Source organism: Bufo bufo, chromosome 3 (genome assembly GCF_905171765.1).
Source record: "Bufo bufo chromosome 3, aBufBuf1.1, whole genome shotgun sequence".
NCBI classification, from domain to species: domain Eukaryota; kingdom Metazoa; phylum Chordata; class Amphibia; order Anura; family Bufonidae; genus Bufo; species Bufo bufo.
In genome coordinates this window covers 184,943,984-184,962,810 of record NC_053391.1, presented here as the reverse complement: position 1 = coordinate 184,962,810, position 18,827 = coordinate 184,943,984, and the positions used below count along the sequence as shown (strand labels likewise).

The 18,827-nt window shown below is 44.4% G+C and overlaps 1 protein-coding gene across 2 annotated transcripts in view; it reads left to right on the top strand.

Moving 5' to 3' along the window:
• Positions 1–18,827, top strand: part of EFHC2 (EF-hand domain containing 2) — a 103,362-nt gene that overhangs the window by 72,217 nt on the left and 12,318 nt on the right. For both annotated transcript variants that reach the window (XM_040421837.1, XM_040421836.1), the window contains exons 12-14: positions 9,417–9,614; positions 15,007–15,099; positions 18,066–18,165. In XM_040421837.1, coding sequence (XP_040277771.1) covers positions 9,417–9,614; positions 15,007–15,099; positions 18,066–18,165 — 391 coding nt within the window. The remainder of the gene's footprint in view (positions 1–9,416; positions 9,615–15,006; positions 15,100–18,065; positions 18,166–18,827) is intronic.

The following is an 18,827-nucleotide window of genomic DNA, read 5'->3' as shown; positions in this document are numbered from 1 at the left end:
GAACATGCATTATAAAATTAAATTAAAGTAGTTATCAAGTCACACAGTCATCCCACTTGCTCCTCTTTTTCATGACCCTGTGCCTTTTTTTTTTTTTTTTTATCCCTTTGGGGTACTACAGCACTTACAAATAGATAGGAACACCCATAAAGCCCACATAACCGTCACCACTCCCACCGATCAGCTGTTTGAATGGGACAAAGCTGCAGTACCCAGCACCGCCACTAGTAACAGTACTGTATTTGGAAATGCAAACCAGTGTCTGGACAATTGTAAGAGGTTGTATGCCCATTTGTCTCTGTCCTTTCAATGAGTTTTACAGAAAACTACAATAGGATGGGCCATAAATGAGTGATTGGTGGAAAAGAGAGAGAGAGTGCTACTCTGTGTTTATCGACAATATATATGTGTTGCTTGGGTGGCACTCTTTCTCATTATAGAGAGCACCTAATGCGCGTAATATGTGTGCAGAATATTGTAGGCCAGGCAATGCCCCTCTGGGTTTCTGGGAAAGATATTCAAATTAACTTTCCTAAGCCAGCAGATGTTAGACATGATAATTTGCATATGACCATGCATCGTACATGTAGGATAAGCTTTAGAAATGACAAAAACACATAAATGCTTTATTGCTGTTTTGCCTTCTCTCTTCATGTATACATAGCCCTCAATGAGCGCTATGCAGAAGCCATGCCTCTTCCTCTATTGGGCACGGCAATCACAAGATTGCTAGGTGTCTCCAGGCACAGCAGAGCTGCTGGTCCTTAGAAGACCTTGATCAACTTTCCCCGTGACAAGCTCTATGGATGCCCCAGGTATAGTGAAAAGTGAAAAAAAAAAAAAGAGAAAACGTAAATGTATTCTATGGCCTCTTAGAGGACATATTATGTACCACAAATATATTTTTAAGAAAATATTTAATACAATACTGGGGTAATGGGTAAAAAATACTCACACCAACTGAAACTGCTGCCATAGCTGCCCTGCTCACCCAAGAGAACCGACCCACAGAAATTAGGGAACACTTTTTAATATTTTATTTTGTTTTCAATTTTCCAATGTAAAGAATAAAGTTATAATTTGAAATGAAATCCAAAGAAAACTAAAAATGAAATAAATTATTTCTCTAGAAAGTGTAATAATAAACAGTTTTAGGTATCACAAAAAATGGCACAAAATGATATTGGTAGTCTAACAGGTAACAAAATGTAGGGCCTTTAAACCACCTGGTGCAATAATTCACAAAAATTTGGTCAATGAGGCCTTATCAGGGCAGATAATTACGGAGTTAAAGGGGAGCGATAAACACCTGTAGAAGGAAAAATTCTCTAATATATTGACTATACCAGTTCACCTCATAAACCATATGGCCAGCGGAAAAATCATCCATATGGTGGCATGATCATGTCCTAGCAGTCATATAACATACCCATGTCAACACATTATCTGTGCCCACCCATGTATGTTCAGAGCGTCATGTGTGAATGTGGCCCATGGATAAACTTGAAATAATACTGTTAAAAACTCTTTTGGTTGCGAATGCAATGCTTTGCAACTTTTTAAAACAACACCCACGTGAAGTGATTTTAATGAAAACTGCTTCTGAAACCTTTGATGATCTGCTGTTACTGGATGAAGTTTCAACCTGTCATACCATTTCCATTGCAAAGTGTCCTGGTAGGGCATATTATACCGGGTTGTCTTAGTGAGATAACCCCTTTAAACCCCTTAGTGACCACCTATATACCTTTTTACTGCGGTCACTAAGGGGGTTTAGGCTAGGCTACTGCTTTTTTACCGCTGCATTGCCCAAGCACTGCACGGGTTTCCTTCTCACATGAGAGCCAGGCTTCTGCTGTAATGGTTTGGACTGGCAGAAGCACCGATCCGGGCTATTTAACCCCTTAGATGCCACGGTCAATAACCACCTAAGTAGTTTAGAGGTAGGGAGCTACCCCTGCCTCCCATTGGCACCCAGTGAATTAGATCATGGGGTGCTTCTTGTCTTTGCATGGCAGCCTGGGGCCTAATGAAGGCCCTAGACCTGCATGCAGTGCATGCGAGAGTGACGCAGCCTGCTGGTGTCTGTCAGTATAGCACTGACAGTTTAATACAGTGTACTGCACAAGCAGTAAGATGTATTATAGATGTGATCAAAACCTTTCTTGTCAAAGTCCCTTGTGGGACTAGTAAATAGTCCAAAAAAAGTAGGAAATATTTTTTATTTCATAAAACTTTTTTCAAGTTAAAACATGCACTTTTTTCCATTGAAAAAAAAAAAGCTTTTCAATGGAACAATTGCAAAAATAAAATCTCCTCCACATATTTGTTTTTGCCGTGTCGGCTTGATCACTAAGGCACGAGACAGACTGGTCACTAAGGGGTCAATGTAAAAAAAGATGTTGTCTTATGACTTTGGTTGGTGAGTATAGAACCTATAATGCAAAGGAACAGCTAAAAGATTTATACGTGTTCTCCAGTTTGCCTCTTTAGTATGGCTTTGACTGTATGCAATATGAATATACAGTATCAGGGCATAATTAGAAAAGGCTGGTGTTACGTCCTTTGGTGTGCGCCATGACACGGTTGCCGCGCATGCTGTTTCCAGTGGCAACGTTTTGTGGTTGCAGCATGTAGGTGCCTCCTCCTTTCTCCTGGGGGCCTTCCCTGTCTGGTGCCGGAGGGGTTAATTATCTAGCTGGTGGGGATTTAGGTGTGTCCTGGGTGTGGCCACTAGGTTTATATTGCCTGTGGCCTGTTGGCTGGGTTCAGTTTTCCTCCAGCCTTGCTGTGTGCTGGAGCTGTGCTCCTGCCCGGCCTATACCATCTGCCCAGTGCTTGAGGGCCACCTTGTGGAACATCAAGGTCACCATGATGTCTCCCCTATGTTCCTGTTGTTCACCTTCCCTTCACTACCCTTGTATATGTTTGGTGTTGTTTATTTATGGGGGGTTGTTGTCTTGTCTAGTGGTCGTTACATGTCTGGTCTGTTGGTGTCTATAGTCCAGCATGTTTGCTAGACATGTTCCTTGTGTGGTGTGCATCCGGAAGGGGGTCTCAGGGTTCCCCGGAGGGGGAACCACAAGCCTATATGCAGCGCTGCCTGGTGCCGCCATGCATCTTGATGCATGGGGGTCCAGGTAGTAACTGGTGTGCTGGATACCTGGGTGTGGTTGTTTGTACTGTGTCCTGTATGGTGTGTGGGCACCAGTACTCATGCTCGGGTTCCAGTGGGTGTTGCTGCGGCAGGTAAGTGTGTTGTATGGTGTACTTACCTGCTGATCCAGTTACTGTATACAGTCTCTTCTCTTTTTAATTGCAGCTAGGCTGGTGGAGACGCCTGTTCATCTGTGTCTGGAATGAACAGGTCGTCTCTGCCCTTTCTTTATTTGAGGAATAATCAGGGCGACTCAAGGTGTTAGGTTTCCTAAGTATGAGACGTCCTACCATCCAGGTCCACTCATACGGTGATACGGTGAGGAGTTAGGGCGAGGATTAGGGATGCTTTAGGAGGTGACCTACTTCCTTATCCCAGCCTCTTGCCTAGTTGTTTTCCCATTTGCTCCTCATTGTACGGTGGTTTTTTTCCCCCACTCCCCACCGTGACAGCTGGGCCCTATACCAAATTTTGCAATGGGCCCACCTGAGCGACTTCCCCACAACCCCCCCCCTCCACCTGCAGCTTAACGAGACTGCCCATGCTCACCATACAAACTCCCACTGATGTAGTCATGTAAAAAATATTAAAATAAAATGCTTACTAGCACTGGACAGGAGAGTCAAGAGTTTAAGTACAGTATTCCGCCTGGGCCCTGTGGTGCCCTCCTAACAGCACAATAATCGCTTAGTTCCCCTTCACAGTAATTATGATCCATGTGCGCCCCTACACAGTAGTCATGCACCCTTAGAGCCCCCACACAGTAGAATACCCCTTAGTGCCCAAACGCAGTAAAATGCCCCCTTAGTGGCCCCACACAATAGTCCTACTCCTTTATTGCCTCCCTTACAGTAGTAAAGCCCCTATAGATTTTAAAAAAATAAAAAAGTAATTCTCACCTAGCCTGGTTCCCCCGATGAATGGAGCCGATCATGCTCTTCCCAGCAAGTGAAATGCAATGAGATCATCGAGCCTGCTGAGCTGAGCAGGAGAGCACACAGGCCGTGGACAGGCCAAGAGATGATCCTTGACCCATGCGCTCTTCTACTTAGCTCAGCAAACGCAATGATGTCACTGCATCGTGCCTGTTTGGGAGGTCACAGTCCAGAGAATGAGGCCCGGGCCATGATGGATGACAGGCACAGCAGTCAGACTCAGGCCTGAGCCTGGCTGCCATGTCAGTTATCCATAAAAGCCTGGGCCACCATGCTACTGCAGAACGCATAGCAGCCACCATGACTGCTATGGCGATAATTCCACCCTAGTACAGTATTAGTTTTATATAGACGATTTGAACATTGCAGATGATGAATCCGTTATTATCAAGATTATATAAAAGTGTCTATTGATGCAGGTGGCCCAGCCGTTCTCTGACGTTATGTCTGCCCTCATTTGAATGGTTTAAACAGATTTCATGATTAGTTACAGTGGCTGCTACGCTACAAGCCATGATACAGATGGCAACATCTGCCAACCTAGATAGTTTTGAAGGTTAAATGCATTCAATTTCAAAGTAGCTGCAGTTTGACAATCCATACTGGGGAACAGTTGGACCGCTAATTGTATAAATAATTCCGAGCACCCCAATGGTATAAGGGGAGAAAATATCAGTGACGGATAGTCACACCTTCCCTTAAGACTGGCCATGATTTGCAATTGGCAGTTCTCATAGGCTTGACTTTGCCAGCAAAACAAATAAGGGGAAGAGAAAGAGAGAAAATACCACATGCGTTGTCAGCTGTGGCTATGATGTCATGTAACAATAGTTTTTGTGTTAAATATGGTATGTGCAGCAAATATTTGGCTGGGTCACGTCTTGTCTTCTGGGTGGTAGTACAGCGCTCTTGAATAGCTCTCATATTCATCTTCAACTGACTATTGTACTTGTACAGATATTCTAAATTCAACTTGGCTCAGATACAAAGATAGCTTCCTCTTTTAAGTAACCAGCTTTCTTTTTCGGCCCTTCCCTGGCATCCTGAGTGCATTGTGAGACACACATTGTGCTCTGCTCAAGTATCAGTGTGAGAAGTTTGCATGCAAGGTGGAAGAGAACATCGTGTTCCATGGATGCTTCAGTCAGATTCCAGGCAGGCATTCGTTTTTTCTTTTGTAAAGAAGGCATAATTGATAGGGTAGGACGAGAGCATGTGCACTCATGGCGTACATACTGTACACACTTGATTAGATCCAATTAAAATATGTAGCTTGTCAGAACCCTTGAGTGGGTAAGGAACATCCTTTATACTTTTAAAATAGAGTTAGGTTTCTGGGACATGTAATCAAAATGGGGTCCCCAATTCAGGTGGGCCTCTTCTACTCTTCTAATGTCAGTGTGAAAGAGAACTCAGCCCTGTTTTCCCATACTACGTTTCACTATAAGGAACCTTGATGGCTCATCTCTTTTGCAAATAAGCACTAGCCTTTTCTGTGCTACTGGGACTTGTGTAGCTTTCATGTAAAGGGATCAGTCAAATCCACATGCATTGGATCATTAAAGGGGTCTTCTGGGATTTTAATATAAGTGACCTATCCTCAGGATAGATTTGTGGCGGTCCGACAACGGGCACCCCCACCGATCAGCGGGTTGAAGGGAAGGCTGTGCTCAGTGCAAATGCAGCCTTCCCTTCGCCATCGTTAATGCAGTGGTGAGCAGGTGTAACTACAAGCCGTACCATTCATTTCAATGAGACGGCTTGTTCCTGTTCTAGAGAAGTGAATGAAGTGAAGTGAATTGTAGTTACACCTGCTCACCACTGCGCTGTCGACGGCAAGCAGGTAAACAAACAAGGGAAGGCTGCACTCGCATGGAGCATGGCCTTCCCTTCAACCAGCTGATCGTGGGGGTGCCAAGGTGTCGGACCTGAGGATAGGTCATAAATATTAAAATCCCGGAAAACCCCTTTAACAACCAAATATGAAGGAAACTGGCTCAAGGTTTAGGCTACCTATGTCTTATACAAGGTATTAGGGCAAAATAAGCACAGGCTTCACCTGTACCATAGCTACTGAAACTAGTATGGGTCTCATGGAGGGTGGGCTTCTTAACTCAGGTTGGTCCCATCCTGAAAAGCCATGTATCTCTGTATAGGTATTCCTCATTCTGCACGTGCAACCAAGTGTGAAGGAAACTGGTTCCACGTTTATGCCACTTATGTCTTATATAAGGTATTGGGGTGAATAAACACTGGCTTCTCCTGTACATAGTTACATAGTTACATAGTTAATACGGTTAAAAAAAGACAAACGTCCATCAAGTTCAACCAAGGGATAGGTGGGGACGTGAATCCCAGAAGGAAGTGGGACTCAGATTTCTACACATTTTCATAAAGCATTTATTTTTTTTACTTTTAAGAATTTGTCTAAACCCTTTTTGAGACTGTACCATAGCTACAGGGGCTAGCATGGTCTTTATTATGGGTGATCTCCCTAACTTAGGTTGGCCCCATCCTGAAAGACCATGTAAATCTGTGCATTTATCCCTAATGCTACATGAACTGGATTTTTAGCAACCAAGGGTGAAAGTAACTGGCTCAAGGTTTATACCATCCATTTCTTATACAGGTCCTTTTCCAAAAATTAGCATATTGTGATAAAGTTCATTATTTTCTGTAAAGTACTGATAAACATTAGACTTTCATATATTTTAGATTCATTACACACAACTGAAGTAGTTCAAGCCTTTTCTTGTTTTAATATTGATGATTTTGGCATACAGCTCATGAAAACCCAAAATTCCTATCTAAAAAAATTAGCATATTTCATCCGACCAATAAAAGAAAAGTGTTTTTAATACAAAAAAAAGTCAACCTTCAAATAATTAAGTTCAGTTATGCACTCAATACTTGGTCGGGAATCCTTTTGCAGAAATGACTGCTTCAATGCGGCGTGGCATGGAGGCAATCAGCCTGTGGCACTGCTGAGGTGTTATGGAGGCCCAGGATGCTTCGATAGCGGCCTTAAGCTCATCCAGAATGTTGGGTCTTGCGTCTCTCAACTTTCTCTTCCCAATATCCCACAGATTCTCTATGGGGTTCAGGTCAGGAGAGTTGGCAGGCCAATTGAGCACAGTAATACCATGGTCAGTAAACCATTTACCAGTGGTTTTGGCACTGTGAGCAGGTGCCAGGTCGTGCTGAAAAATGAAATCTTCATCTCCATAAAGCTTTTCAGCAGATGGAAGCATGAAGTGCTCCAAAATCTCCTGATAGCTAGCTGCATTGACCCTGCCCTTGATAAAACACAGTGGACCAACACCAGCAGCAGACCATCACTGACTGTGGGTACTTGACACTGGACTTCAGGCATTTTGGCATTTCCCTCTCCCCAGTCTTCCTCCAGACTCTGGCACCTTGATTTCCGAATGACATGCAAAATTTGCTTTCATCTGAAAAAAGTACTTTGGACCACTGAGCAACAGTCCAGTGCTGCTTCTCTGTAGCCCAGGTCAGGCGCTTCTGCCGCTGTTTCTGGTTCGAAAGTGGCTTGACCTGGGGAATGCAGCACCTGTAGCCCATTTCCTGCACACGCCTGTACACGGTGGCTCTGGATGTTTCTACTCCAGACTCAGTCCACTGCTTCCGCAGGTACCCCAAGGTCTGGAATCGGTCCTTCTCCACAATCTTCCTCAGGGTCCGGTCACCTCTTCTCGTTGTGCAGCATTTTCTGCCACACTTTTTCCTTCCCACAGACTTCCCACTGAGGTGCCTTGATTCAGCACTCTGGGAACAGCCTATTCGTTCAGAAATTTCTTTCTGTGTCTTACCCTCTTGCTTGAGGGTGTCAATGATGGCCTTCTGGACAGCAGTCAGGTCGGCAGTCTTACCCATGATTGCGGTTTTGAGTAATGAACCAGGCTGGGAGTTTTTAAAAGCCTCAGGAATCTTTTGCAGGTGTTTAGAGTTAATTAGTTGATTCAGATGATTAGGTTAATAGCTTGTTTAGAGAACCTTTTCATGATATGCTAATTTTTTGAGATAGGAATTTTGGGTTTTCATGAGCTGTATGCCAAAATCATCAATATTAAAACAAGAAAAGGCTTGAACTACTTCAGTTGTGTGTAATGAATCTAAAATATATGAAAGTCTAATGTTTATCAGTACATTACAGAAAATAATGAACTTTATCACAATATGCTAAATTTTTTAAAAGGACCTGTACAAGGGATTGGGGCAAAATATGTGTTGGCTGCTAAGCTGAGCTCAGTCATGATTTTCTCTTAAATGGCATCTGTCAGCAGATTTATACCTATATGCGATTGGAAATGAAGGCGTCTGTGTTGGACCCATGTTCATATGTGCCCGCGTTGCTTGGTAAAAGAACCTCTCGGAACAACTATGGCATTGCTGTAACACCTAGAGGCTCTGCTCTCTCTGCAACTGCTGTGCCTCCTCCACTTTGACAGGGACAGGTATCATGAGGTTTTCACTGCCTGGCCCTGTCAATCAAAGTAGAGGGTGCAGCACTTCTTTCTTTTTACTAAATATATTGCCAGCAATAAACCATGTGCGGTTCATCCGATAAGTGCATTATCTGAGTGTTAGCAGCTGCTTTTTCTGGTATTGTATGATTTTCCTTTCTTTTTGAGAAGTGTGCATGTGTGTGTTCCTGTCTGTGTGATCGCCTCTATTGAAATCAATGATTTATTGGTACGTTTGCGTAATCTCTGACCATAAAGACCTCCCTTCTTCTTACAAAGTTAAATTAGTTTGTGGTGAGAAAATATCTTAGTTATCTAGTTTAATCAGCTAGATTTTCTTTAAATCCCAAGTGGCCCATTCATTGCCATACATGAGTATTTCCAGCTTGTGATGGGTAAAATACCCCTGGCTACATTCTATTCTGTTCTGTTCTATTTAGAGCTTTCGTATGCTCTATGCATTCACGCATACTGTTTCACTTTCTTGCCAATTAACAGAGACATGTTTGCAAAGTGTCTAAGAAAGGCAGAATACCCAAAGGAAACCGATGAGAACATGAAATGTCCATACAGGTGGTTCTATAGTGAAATATGGAAACTTGTTTGAATTGTTGTAGTCCGCATTATAAACAATATTTGTTAGATAAGTATTAAATAGATTGAAGGTTCCTTCCTGATTTCTGACTGGTGTATAAAACACGTGTCCTTTTGTTTTAAGATAGTCCTTGAAATCCCTGGATACTTTTAATTGTTTTCTAAAATACGTTACCGGTTTTTCCTCCTACATGTAATTTTTCTGCTTTAATTAAATATAAAGTCATGATTTCATTTTATTTCCAGGAATGTCATGGTGGAAATTTGTGATAGAAATCTCACAGAACATGAAATAATGACTGTTGGACGCCACTACAGTGCTCAAGAGAAGCTAGAAGTTGACTTAGGTCTTCTGATGGCTGTAGTCCAAGAACATCTGAAGAAAAAGTCATTTGAAAATTTTAGTAAACTCTATGATGCCTTTATATACAATGACCATGAAAGGTAAAATCAAAATCGTTTATTTTCCTTTCAAGTTATACAGTCACTTGAGTGAATCCATGACATCAAAATAGAACTTAAACAACAAAACAAACGCTAACTAAACAGTATTGTCACCTCACTAGGTACTTGGTCAACACACTCAATCAGACTCTCCGCAGTCAGCAGGTCATGCAGCTTCAGCTCCACTGAATGAGGCACTCAGCCCTGTATTTATTCCCCCTGGGCATCAAGCATTTCTGCTGCTTGAGGTGAAAAATTTAATTGGACCCCCTCCCCTTCCCCCCTGCCGAATCGATCTAACCCTTCCCCTCCAGTCCTACTGTTTAAAGGAGAACTCCCACCCAAAAAAAATTTCTCTGACCCTTTAGGAAGGTACATGATGTAAACTTTACTGAATGTAATTTTCTTACCAGTGTCTGTATTTGTGAGTTATAACCTCCCTTCTGTTCCTTAACCGTGTCATGTGACCAGCAATTAGACTTTCCAAATAGCACGGTATCTTATGTGTGATCAGTAAGTCAGTTTCTCTATGTATTGCTATAGGAGTCTCATTCTAAGGCCTAGTTCACACAAACTTTTTTTTGCGAGTGTACGGGCCGTTTCTTTGTGTTCCCTATACGGTCCGTATACAGTCAGTGCCAGTCGTATCAGCCATCAGTCAGTGCCACCAGCCACCAGTCACAGTGCCAGCAGTCATTGCCAGCCGTCTCAGCCACCAGTCACAGTGCCTGCAATCCCAGTCACCGGTCAGTGTCAGTTGTCTTAGCCATCAGTCAGTGCCAGCCATCTCAGCCATCAGTCACAATGCCAGCCGTCTCAGCCACCAGTCACAGTGCCCACAGTCTCAGCCACCAGTCAGTGTCAGTTGTCTTAGCCATCAGTCAGTGCCAGCTGTCTCAGCCAACAGTAAGTGCCAGCTGTCTCAGCCAACAGTAAGTGCCACCAGCCACAGCCACCAGTCACAGTGCCAGCAGTCTCAGCACCACCAGTCAGTTCCAGCCATCTCAGCAATTAGCTGCAGTCAACCGTCTCAGCCACAGCCACAGTCTCAGCATTACCAGTCAGTGCCATCCGTCTCAGCCACCAGTCACAGTGCCCGCAGTCTCAGCCACCAGTTAGCGCCAGCCGTCTCAGCCACCAGTCAGTGCCAGCCGTCTCAGCCATCAGTCACAGTGCCAGCAGTCTCAGCCATCAGTCAGTGCCACCAGTCACAGTGCCAACAGTCTCAGCACCATCAGTCAGTGCCAGTCGTCTCAGCCATTAGCCGCAGTCAATAGTCTCAGCCACAGCCACAGTCTCAGCACCACCAGTCACAATGCCCGCAGTCTCAGCCACCAGTCAGTGTCATTCGTCTTAGCCATCAGTCAGTGCCACCAGCCACAGCCACTAGTCACAGTGCCAGCCGTCTCAGCAATTAGCCGCAATCAACAGCCACAGCCGCAGTCTCAGCACCACCAGTCAGTGCCAGCAGTCAGTGCCAGCCGTCTCAGCCACCAGTCAGTGCCACCAGCCACAGCCAAGTCTCAGCTCTACCAGTCAGTGCCAGCCGTCTCAGCAATTAGTTGCAGTCAACAGTCTTAGCCACAGCTACAGTCTCAGCACCACCAGTCAGTGTCGGCCGTCTCAGCAACCAGTCACAGTGCCTGCAGTCTCAGCCACCAGTCAGTGCCAGTCATCTCAGCCACCAGTCAGTGCCAGTCGTCTCAGCCACCAGTCAGTGCCAGTCATCTCAGCCACAAGTCAGTGCCAGCCGTCTTAGCCACCAGTCAGTGCCAGTCATCTCAGCCACAAGTCAGTGCCAGCCGTCTTAGCCACCAGTCAGTGCCAGTCATCTCAGCCACAAGTCAGTGCCGGTCGTCTCAGCCACCAGTCAGTGCCAGCTGTCTCAGCCATAAGTCAGTGCCACCAGCCACCAGTCACAGTGCCAGCAGTCTCAGCACCATCAGTCAGTGCCAGCCGTCTCAGCCATTAGCCGCAGTCAACAGTCTCAGCCACAGCCCAGCCGCAGTCTCAGCACCAACAGTCAGTGGCAGCAGTTTTAGCCACCAGTCACAGTGCCTGCAGTCTCAGCCACCAGTCAGTGTCAGTCGTCTTAGCCATCAGTCAGTGCCACCAGCCACAGTGCCAGCAGTCTCAGTACCACCAGTCAGTGCCAGCCACCTCAGCAATTAGCTGCAGTCAACACTCTCAGCACCACCAGTGTCAGCAGTCAGTGCCAGCCGTCTCAGAGACCAGTCAGTGCCAGCCGTCTCAGACACCAGTTACAGTGCTCGCAGTCTCAGACACCAGTCAGTGCCAGTCATCTCAGCCACCAGTCAGTGCAAGCCATCTCAGCCACCAATCAGTGCCAGCTGTCTCAGCCATCAGTCAGTGCCACCAGCCCCAGCCACCAGTCACAGTGCCAGCAGTCTCAGCAATTAGCCGCAGTCAACAGTCTCAGCTACAGCCGCAGTCTCAGCACCAGTCAGTGCCAGCCATCTCAGCCACCAGTTACAGTACACGCAGTCTCAGCCACCAGTCAGCGTCAACTGTCTCAGCCACCAGTCATTGTCAGCCGTCTCAGCTATTTAATATAGACTGTTCCTACTAATGTTTATGCACTGCTGTTCTAGCATCCGTTATTGTAACGGGCTTAATGTCTAGTAATCAGGGCTTTTTTTCCTCAGAGAAAAGGTGGTGGAACTCAGCCCCCCTCCCCTGGCCACGCCCCTACCCACCCCTAGGACCGCCCCTAAAACCGCCCCTTTAGAGAACAGGGATGCAAGTAAAATTTGGGGGGGCTATAAAAGTCCAGCCCAGCAAAGAAACCCCCCAGATGGGGATGGCACTGTTAATGGGGGATCTGGGGATGGCACTGTTAATGGGGGATCTGGGGATGGCATCCACAGACCCCCCCCATCCTATAACAGTGCAATCCACAGACCCCCCCACCCCATAACAGTGCCATCCACAGACCCCCCCATCCTATAACAGTGCAATCCACAGACCCCCCACCCCATAACAGTGCCATCCACAGACCCCCCCACCCCATAACAGTGCCATCCACAGACCCCCCCCTTAACAGTGCCATCCACAGACCCCCCCTTAACAGTGCTATCCACAGACCCCCCCCACCCCATAACAGTGCCATCCACAGACCCCCCCACCCCATAACAGTGCCATCCACAGACACCTCCCCACCCCATAACAGTGCCATCCACAGACCCCCCACCCCATAACAGTGCCATCCACAGACCCCCCCTTAACAGTGCCATCCACAGACCCCCCCCCACCCCATAACAGTGCCATCCACAGACCCCCCCTTAACAGTGCCATCCACAGACCCCCCCCTCCCATAACAGTGCCATCCACAGACCCCCCCACCCCATAACAGTGCCATCCACAGACCCCCCCCACCCCATAACAGTGCCATCCACAGACACCCCCTAACCCATAACAGTGCCATCCACAGACCCCCCCCCCATTGCCGTTCCAGTACAGTTATAAAATGTGTAAAATTAATAATGATTCTATTCATGAGGCCCCCTCTGTAGTAGAACATTCAATATATCCATCCTACTCACAGGGCTGTTATCGTAATCCAGGCCGGCCGGGCAGACGAGCGGCAGCGTCACTGACTGACGTCACGTGCCTGCCCGGGCTACTTTATGAATGAAGCAGGCGGCGCAGGCCCGTGACGTCAGTCAGTGACGCTGCCGCTCGTCTGCCCGGCCGGCCTGGATTACGATAACAGCCCTGTGAGTAGGATGGATATATTGAATGTTCTACTACAGAGGGGGCCTCATGAATAGAATCATTATTAATTTTACACATTCTATAACTGTACTGGAGCTGGGGGCAGGAGCACAGTGAACGCACCAGCCCCCAGCTCCTCCTCCTAGTCCCTCCCCGCTGATACATCGCAGCCTGCGATGCTGGAGCATGGCAGGCTGCGATGTCAAAAGGTGGCGGAACGCCGTTCCGGTGCGTTCCGCCAGAAAAAAAGCCCTGCTAGTAATCAATAATATGTCTAATAATACCACACTGTACCATAACTAATAATACAAAGCATTGTACCCCAGATATAAATAATATCATGCACTGTATCCCCTGAAAAAGCCCTCTAAAAATATAATTTATACATTGTGCTTCCTGCTTGAAATAATTTTTTGCATATTGGCTCCCTTCAAGAATATAATAGTGCCCCCAGCTTGACACACACATACATGTGTATATTTATATACACCGGTGTGTATATATATATATATATATATATATATACATACATACATATTTACACACCTACAGACACATATATAGACACTAGACATGTATGCACTAATACACACATATGTACACTTACAAATTTACACACACACACACACACATATATATACAAGCATTTACACCCATATTTTGTAGGATGACATAGGAAGGCATGACTGGTAGGGGGGCCTCTGATCTAGGCCTGCACTTGTTTCTTGACGCTGGTGGGCACATCCTCCTCCCGACCTGATGCTTCCCACATGCTCATATGAGGTCACCCCACTCCGAGCAAGGTCCTGGTGCGCTTGTCGTGCTGCTGCTTTTGGACTCTCAAAAGTCCTGCAAGCACCCTGTAGCTGAAATTCAGGACGTGCTGCCCCCTCAATACAGCAGTGGAGGAGGCACATCCTGAGCTGGGTAGTAACACCATAGAGTACTGTACACAGTATGCACTGTTGTGTAAAAGGACTGGTACATGCGCATCGCTGCTGCCACCCTCCATTTACCCCTAGATGGTGCTGCCTGAGGCAGCCTCCTCACACTGCCTCATTGAAGATACGCCCCTGCTCCTGGGCTTACCTCAGGCTAGGGAAAACAGTTGTCCTGTAGTGGGAGGGAATGTCTCTTGTCTATTTAGCTGTCTCATATCTGTCTATTTTTCTATCTATCTAAATTGCAAAGATGAGGCAGCACTCCAAAGCTAGTGCATGAGTGATGGACCTGTTTATTCCCAAGGCAACGTTTCAGGGCTGAAACTTTGCCTTGGGAATAAACAGGTCCATCACCCATACACTAGCTTTGGAGTGCTGCCTCATCTTCGCAATTTGGATCTTTCAGTGGACTACTGCCTATTGTCCCGAAGGGATTGCACCCAACATCACTTCATCGACTGTGCTGCTGTTTCTTTTGTGTTCTATCTATCTATCTATCTATCTATCTATCTATCTATCTATCTATCTATCTATCTATCTATCTACCTACAGTGTCTATCTAAGGTATCTATCTATCTATCTATCTATCTATCTATCTATCTACCTTTCTTCTATCTACAGTATCTATCTATCTATCTATTTATCTATTTATCTTCTTTAATTCACTGACAATTTAGTTATACTGTAAATTTATGATTTGTATTTATGATTTGTAGGAAAGGATTGCTTCCACTCCAAGAAACTAGAATAATTTGTAAAGCCTTTAAAATGCCTCTGGCAGATGACCTTCTTCGCATTGTATTAGAAAAGTAAGTACTTAGACTCAGGACATGTACTGGCATAGGTATATACCATATGTTCTTTTTGAAACAGTTTCATGGAAATCTATTGTGATGATGAAGTGAAGTTTAATTAAATTGTATAAATACTGAAAACTTATACATCTGGGCGTTAATGGCAATGGAGTAAATGAAATAATCTAAAAACGTTTAAGTGTAAGTATAGTTTTCAAGAACCTCAGACATGTTATCAATGTAAGTCAGAAGTTCTTAGGACCATTTATTGAAACTGGCGCTGACTCGTAGTTCAAGTAGGTTGGAATGCATGTCAGATTGTTGTTTCCCTTCAGTCCCTGACTATCACGCTCGTCATCGACAGACTATTGGAATATATTATTATGTCTTTGTCTCTCTTTAATGAAGTCAAGAAGGGATACCATGAACCAAATAAGCTCTGTATCTTTTCATTCTAGTAATCAGTGGTAGTCACAGAGCAAGAACTCGGGATATAATTAAAACTCTACTAACGCCCTCAATTGCTGTAAAAAAATAATAAATGAATACCTTTATCTCAGGCACTATTCTCTGCGCCATTTGTCTGGTCTTTTAAACATAAAGTTTAATTGGGAAATGTCGGACGCCATCTTTGTGTAAACATTCTAAGCTATGTATTTGATTGCCTTGGCATCTAATTCCAGTCTTCTGCAGAGGAGCGCAACCTTTTCTGGTCCAAGAGCTGTTTGTCATTTTAAACAACTCCCAGTGGTCTCAATGAAACGTAAAGTGGTTGTCTGTCTTATAAAACCCCTAGTGCCTTCTCGCCCAAATGATAAAATAAGAAACAAACATATACCTACCACTTAAAGAGGACCTGTCACCACAAAATGCAATGCAATCTGCTGACAACATGTTATAGAGCATGAGGAGCGGAGCAGATTGATATATAGCTTTGTGGGAAAAGATTCAGTAAAACTTGTAATTATTCATTTATATCTTAGCATTTTCCACCTCCTGTGATTACCTATCGGTACAGGAGGGAGGGGTTATAAGTGATTGATAGCATTCTGTATATGTGTTCATACAGATCACTGATGACACCTCCTCCCTCTGCCGATAGCTGTTTATAGGAAAAAGCAAAGATATGGAAATATAAATTACAGTTTTTATGAAATCTTTTCCCACAAAAAGATCAATCTGTTCAGCCTCTCCTGCTCTATAACATGCTGCTTTCAGGTTGCATTGTATTTCGTGGTGGCAGAGTCTCTTTGATCCCACACCATTTACATTGCTACTGCTCTGGTACTCATATCCAGTTCTCTTATAAGTCAGACAACCCCTTTAAAATATATTTTGGCACATCAAAAGTGCAGCTTCAGTTCCAGGACTCCCACTCCACTCCAGGAGAATGGTGGTCCTCTTCTCCCCTATCAGCACACCAGAAAGGGCCAGATGGTACATGCAAGTGGCTCTCTCCATTGAACACTTTGTGTGGCAACAGCTTAGGGTTTCACAACCCCTATAATCTATAATGGAGAGAGCTGCTACCTCCAAAAGTCATGGTCTGTCTCACCTAGTTTGCCCAACTTTATAAATATGGTGCCTGTTCTGGACACCATACTCCTGAATGTATTTACACCAGACAACTGATATAATAAATACATATATACCGCTCCATACATTTATAAACCCTGCTTCCTCTCACACAGTATATTATAAAACGGTCTGCCTGCAGCCACCACTAGGGGAGCTCAGTGCATAGAAATTTATACAGTTACCATTGAACGGCATGGAAGTTGTAAAGATCTCTATGAACTAAGCTCCTACTTGTGGTGACTGGCGAAAATACTAAGATTCTGTGTCAGGACGCAAGAGAAAAAGTTAAGCGCCAGGCCCCCTCTCACCATAGACCCCATACCAGTATCCTGGTCTGGCTGCATGATGAGCATTAGCCATCTCTCTAACTCAAATCTTTCTTAGTGGAGTAAACAGGGGCGACCTCATTCTCCTGATATATGGGGTTACAGATATAGCCACAGATTGCATCGTTAGTACCTGCCCATCCCGGCCGCTCAGTTGTGTGTCAGTCCTTATATCTCTGACATGGAAACACATGAGCAGCCACACACACACATGCTTAACTGTGTGTCAATTGTTGGGGGCCACACATAATTCTACTGTGGGCCACACCTGACCCTCAGGCCCTGGTTTGTGCACTCCTGGTCTACTGGGTCTAGTATTTACTGGGTAGTGAAGACATCTAATAGGTGCCACAAGGCTGTGTTCTGGACCACAAAATATATTGGAAACCGCATTGTTTTTTTTAAATCAGAATCAATTTATTTATTACAAGGAATTTGACTTGTTCTGGGGAACGAGGGCAATTATATTTAAAAAAAACGCATAATCTTTGGCATTCTTTCCTATTTTTGACTTACATTTTCTATATACTACAAGATATAATTTTCCCATTTCTCTAACTTAGCTTGTCTGCAATTATAATAATAAAAATCTCTGCTTAACGCACATTTCATTGTAAGAATGATGTTTCATAGACTTCAGTTGAAAAGGTCTTGGTAGCTAAATGGCTCTCGTTATAGAAAAGCATGGAAAAAAACCCAGAAAAAATTGAGTCAATAGGACACAGACAAGAAGTGATGATAGAAGGAAAGCAGTACAAAGGAACACCAGACTCCCAACAGTGTAACAAACTCACCATGTCAACATGTAACTAAATATGTGTAGTAAGCAACAACTGCTCCGTGCTCACATATGTTTCTAGTTTAGGAAGTTTTTTGGGATTGGTACTAAATCAGATAGCAAAAAAAAAAAGTTAAAAAGTTATGAAACTGTAATCCTGGCCTGTGTGATATTCATTGGTCTCAGTGCTGGACAGGAGCCAATGTCCACAGTCAAACATTTAATTACTTGCACGCGGCTGGAGTTGTTTCTTTGGACTTTTGCATGTTCATGTAATATCTTTTGTTTGCTCTTTCCAGGCATAAAGAAAATGATGAGCAAATTAATTATGAAAAACTGGTGTCTGGCCTTAACTGGAGAGAAAATCCAAATCCGGCACGGAAGACCACACCAATTAAGGTAAAGCGAGGGTCCCCGTCCTGTAAATGTGGGCCCTTAGGTTGGTTGTTTCTGTTAATAGTGTGCATGGTATTTATGTCTTATACAATCTACAGTACCTAGTAACATAACTGCGTAACGCCAAAGGTTCATCTCTGCTCATATTTCTATTTTCCTGTTCCATTATAGGAATAGGAAAACAAAAATCACAGCACTGGCGGATCCATCACGACACACTAATGGCACCCAACAGCCTTTTTCACTATAATGGGGTCCATGGGATTTCTGTCATGGTGTCGATCATTTTACCATAGCACTATTTTTTCAGGTGTTTTTTTTGTAAGCAGATGTGAACTTAGCCGTAATCACACATGAGCAGCATGAATAGATTAACAACTGATCTGGTTGAGAGTTCACACAATGTAGCGGTGTTACATCAGTAGAAAATATGTCTTCATGGTCACAATTAATTTACAATAACCAATACAGTAACATTCCTTCACTACAACAGTCTGATGGTCCAGCAAATGTCTCTGGCACTGCAAGATGATCTGGAATCTCACAAACCAGAGTCAGAAGGCTAATCATGTAGGAAGAGATGAAGATGGGGGTTATTGACCGTTGTAAAGGGGCAAATACCACAAGAAAATACAAAGTGAACCCAACCAAGTCCTGCCTATTTT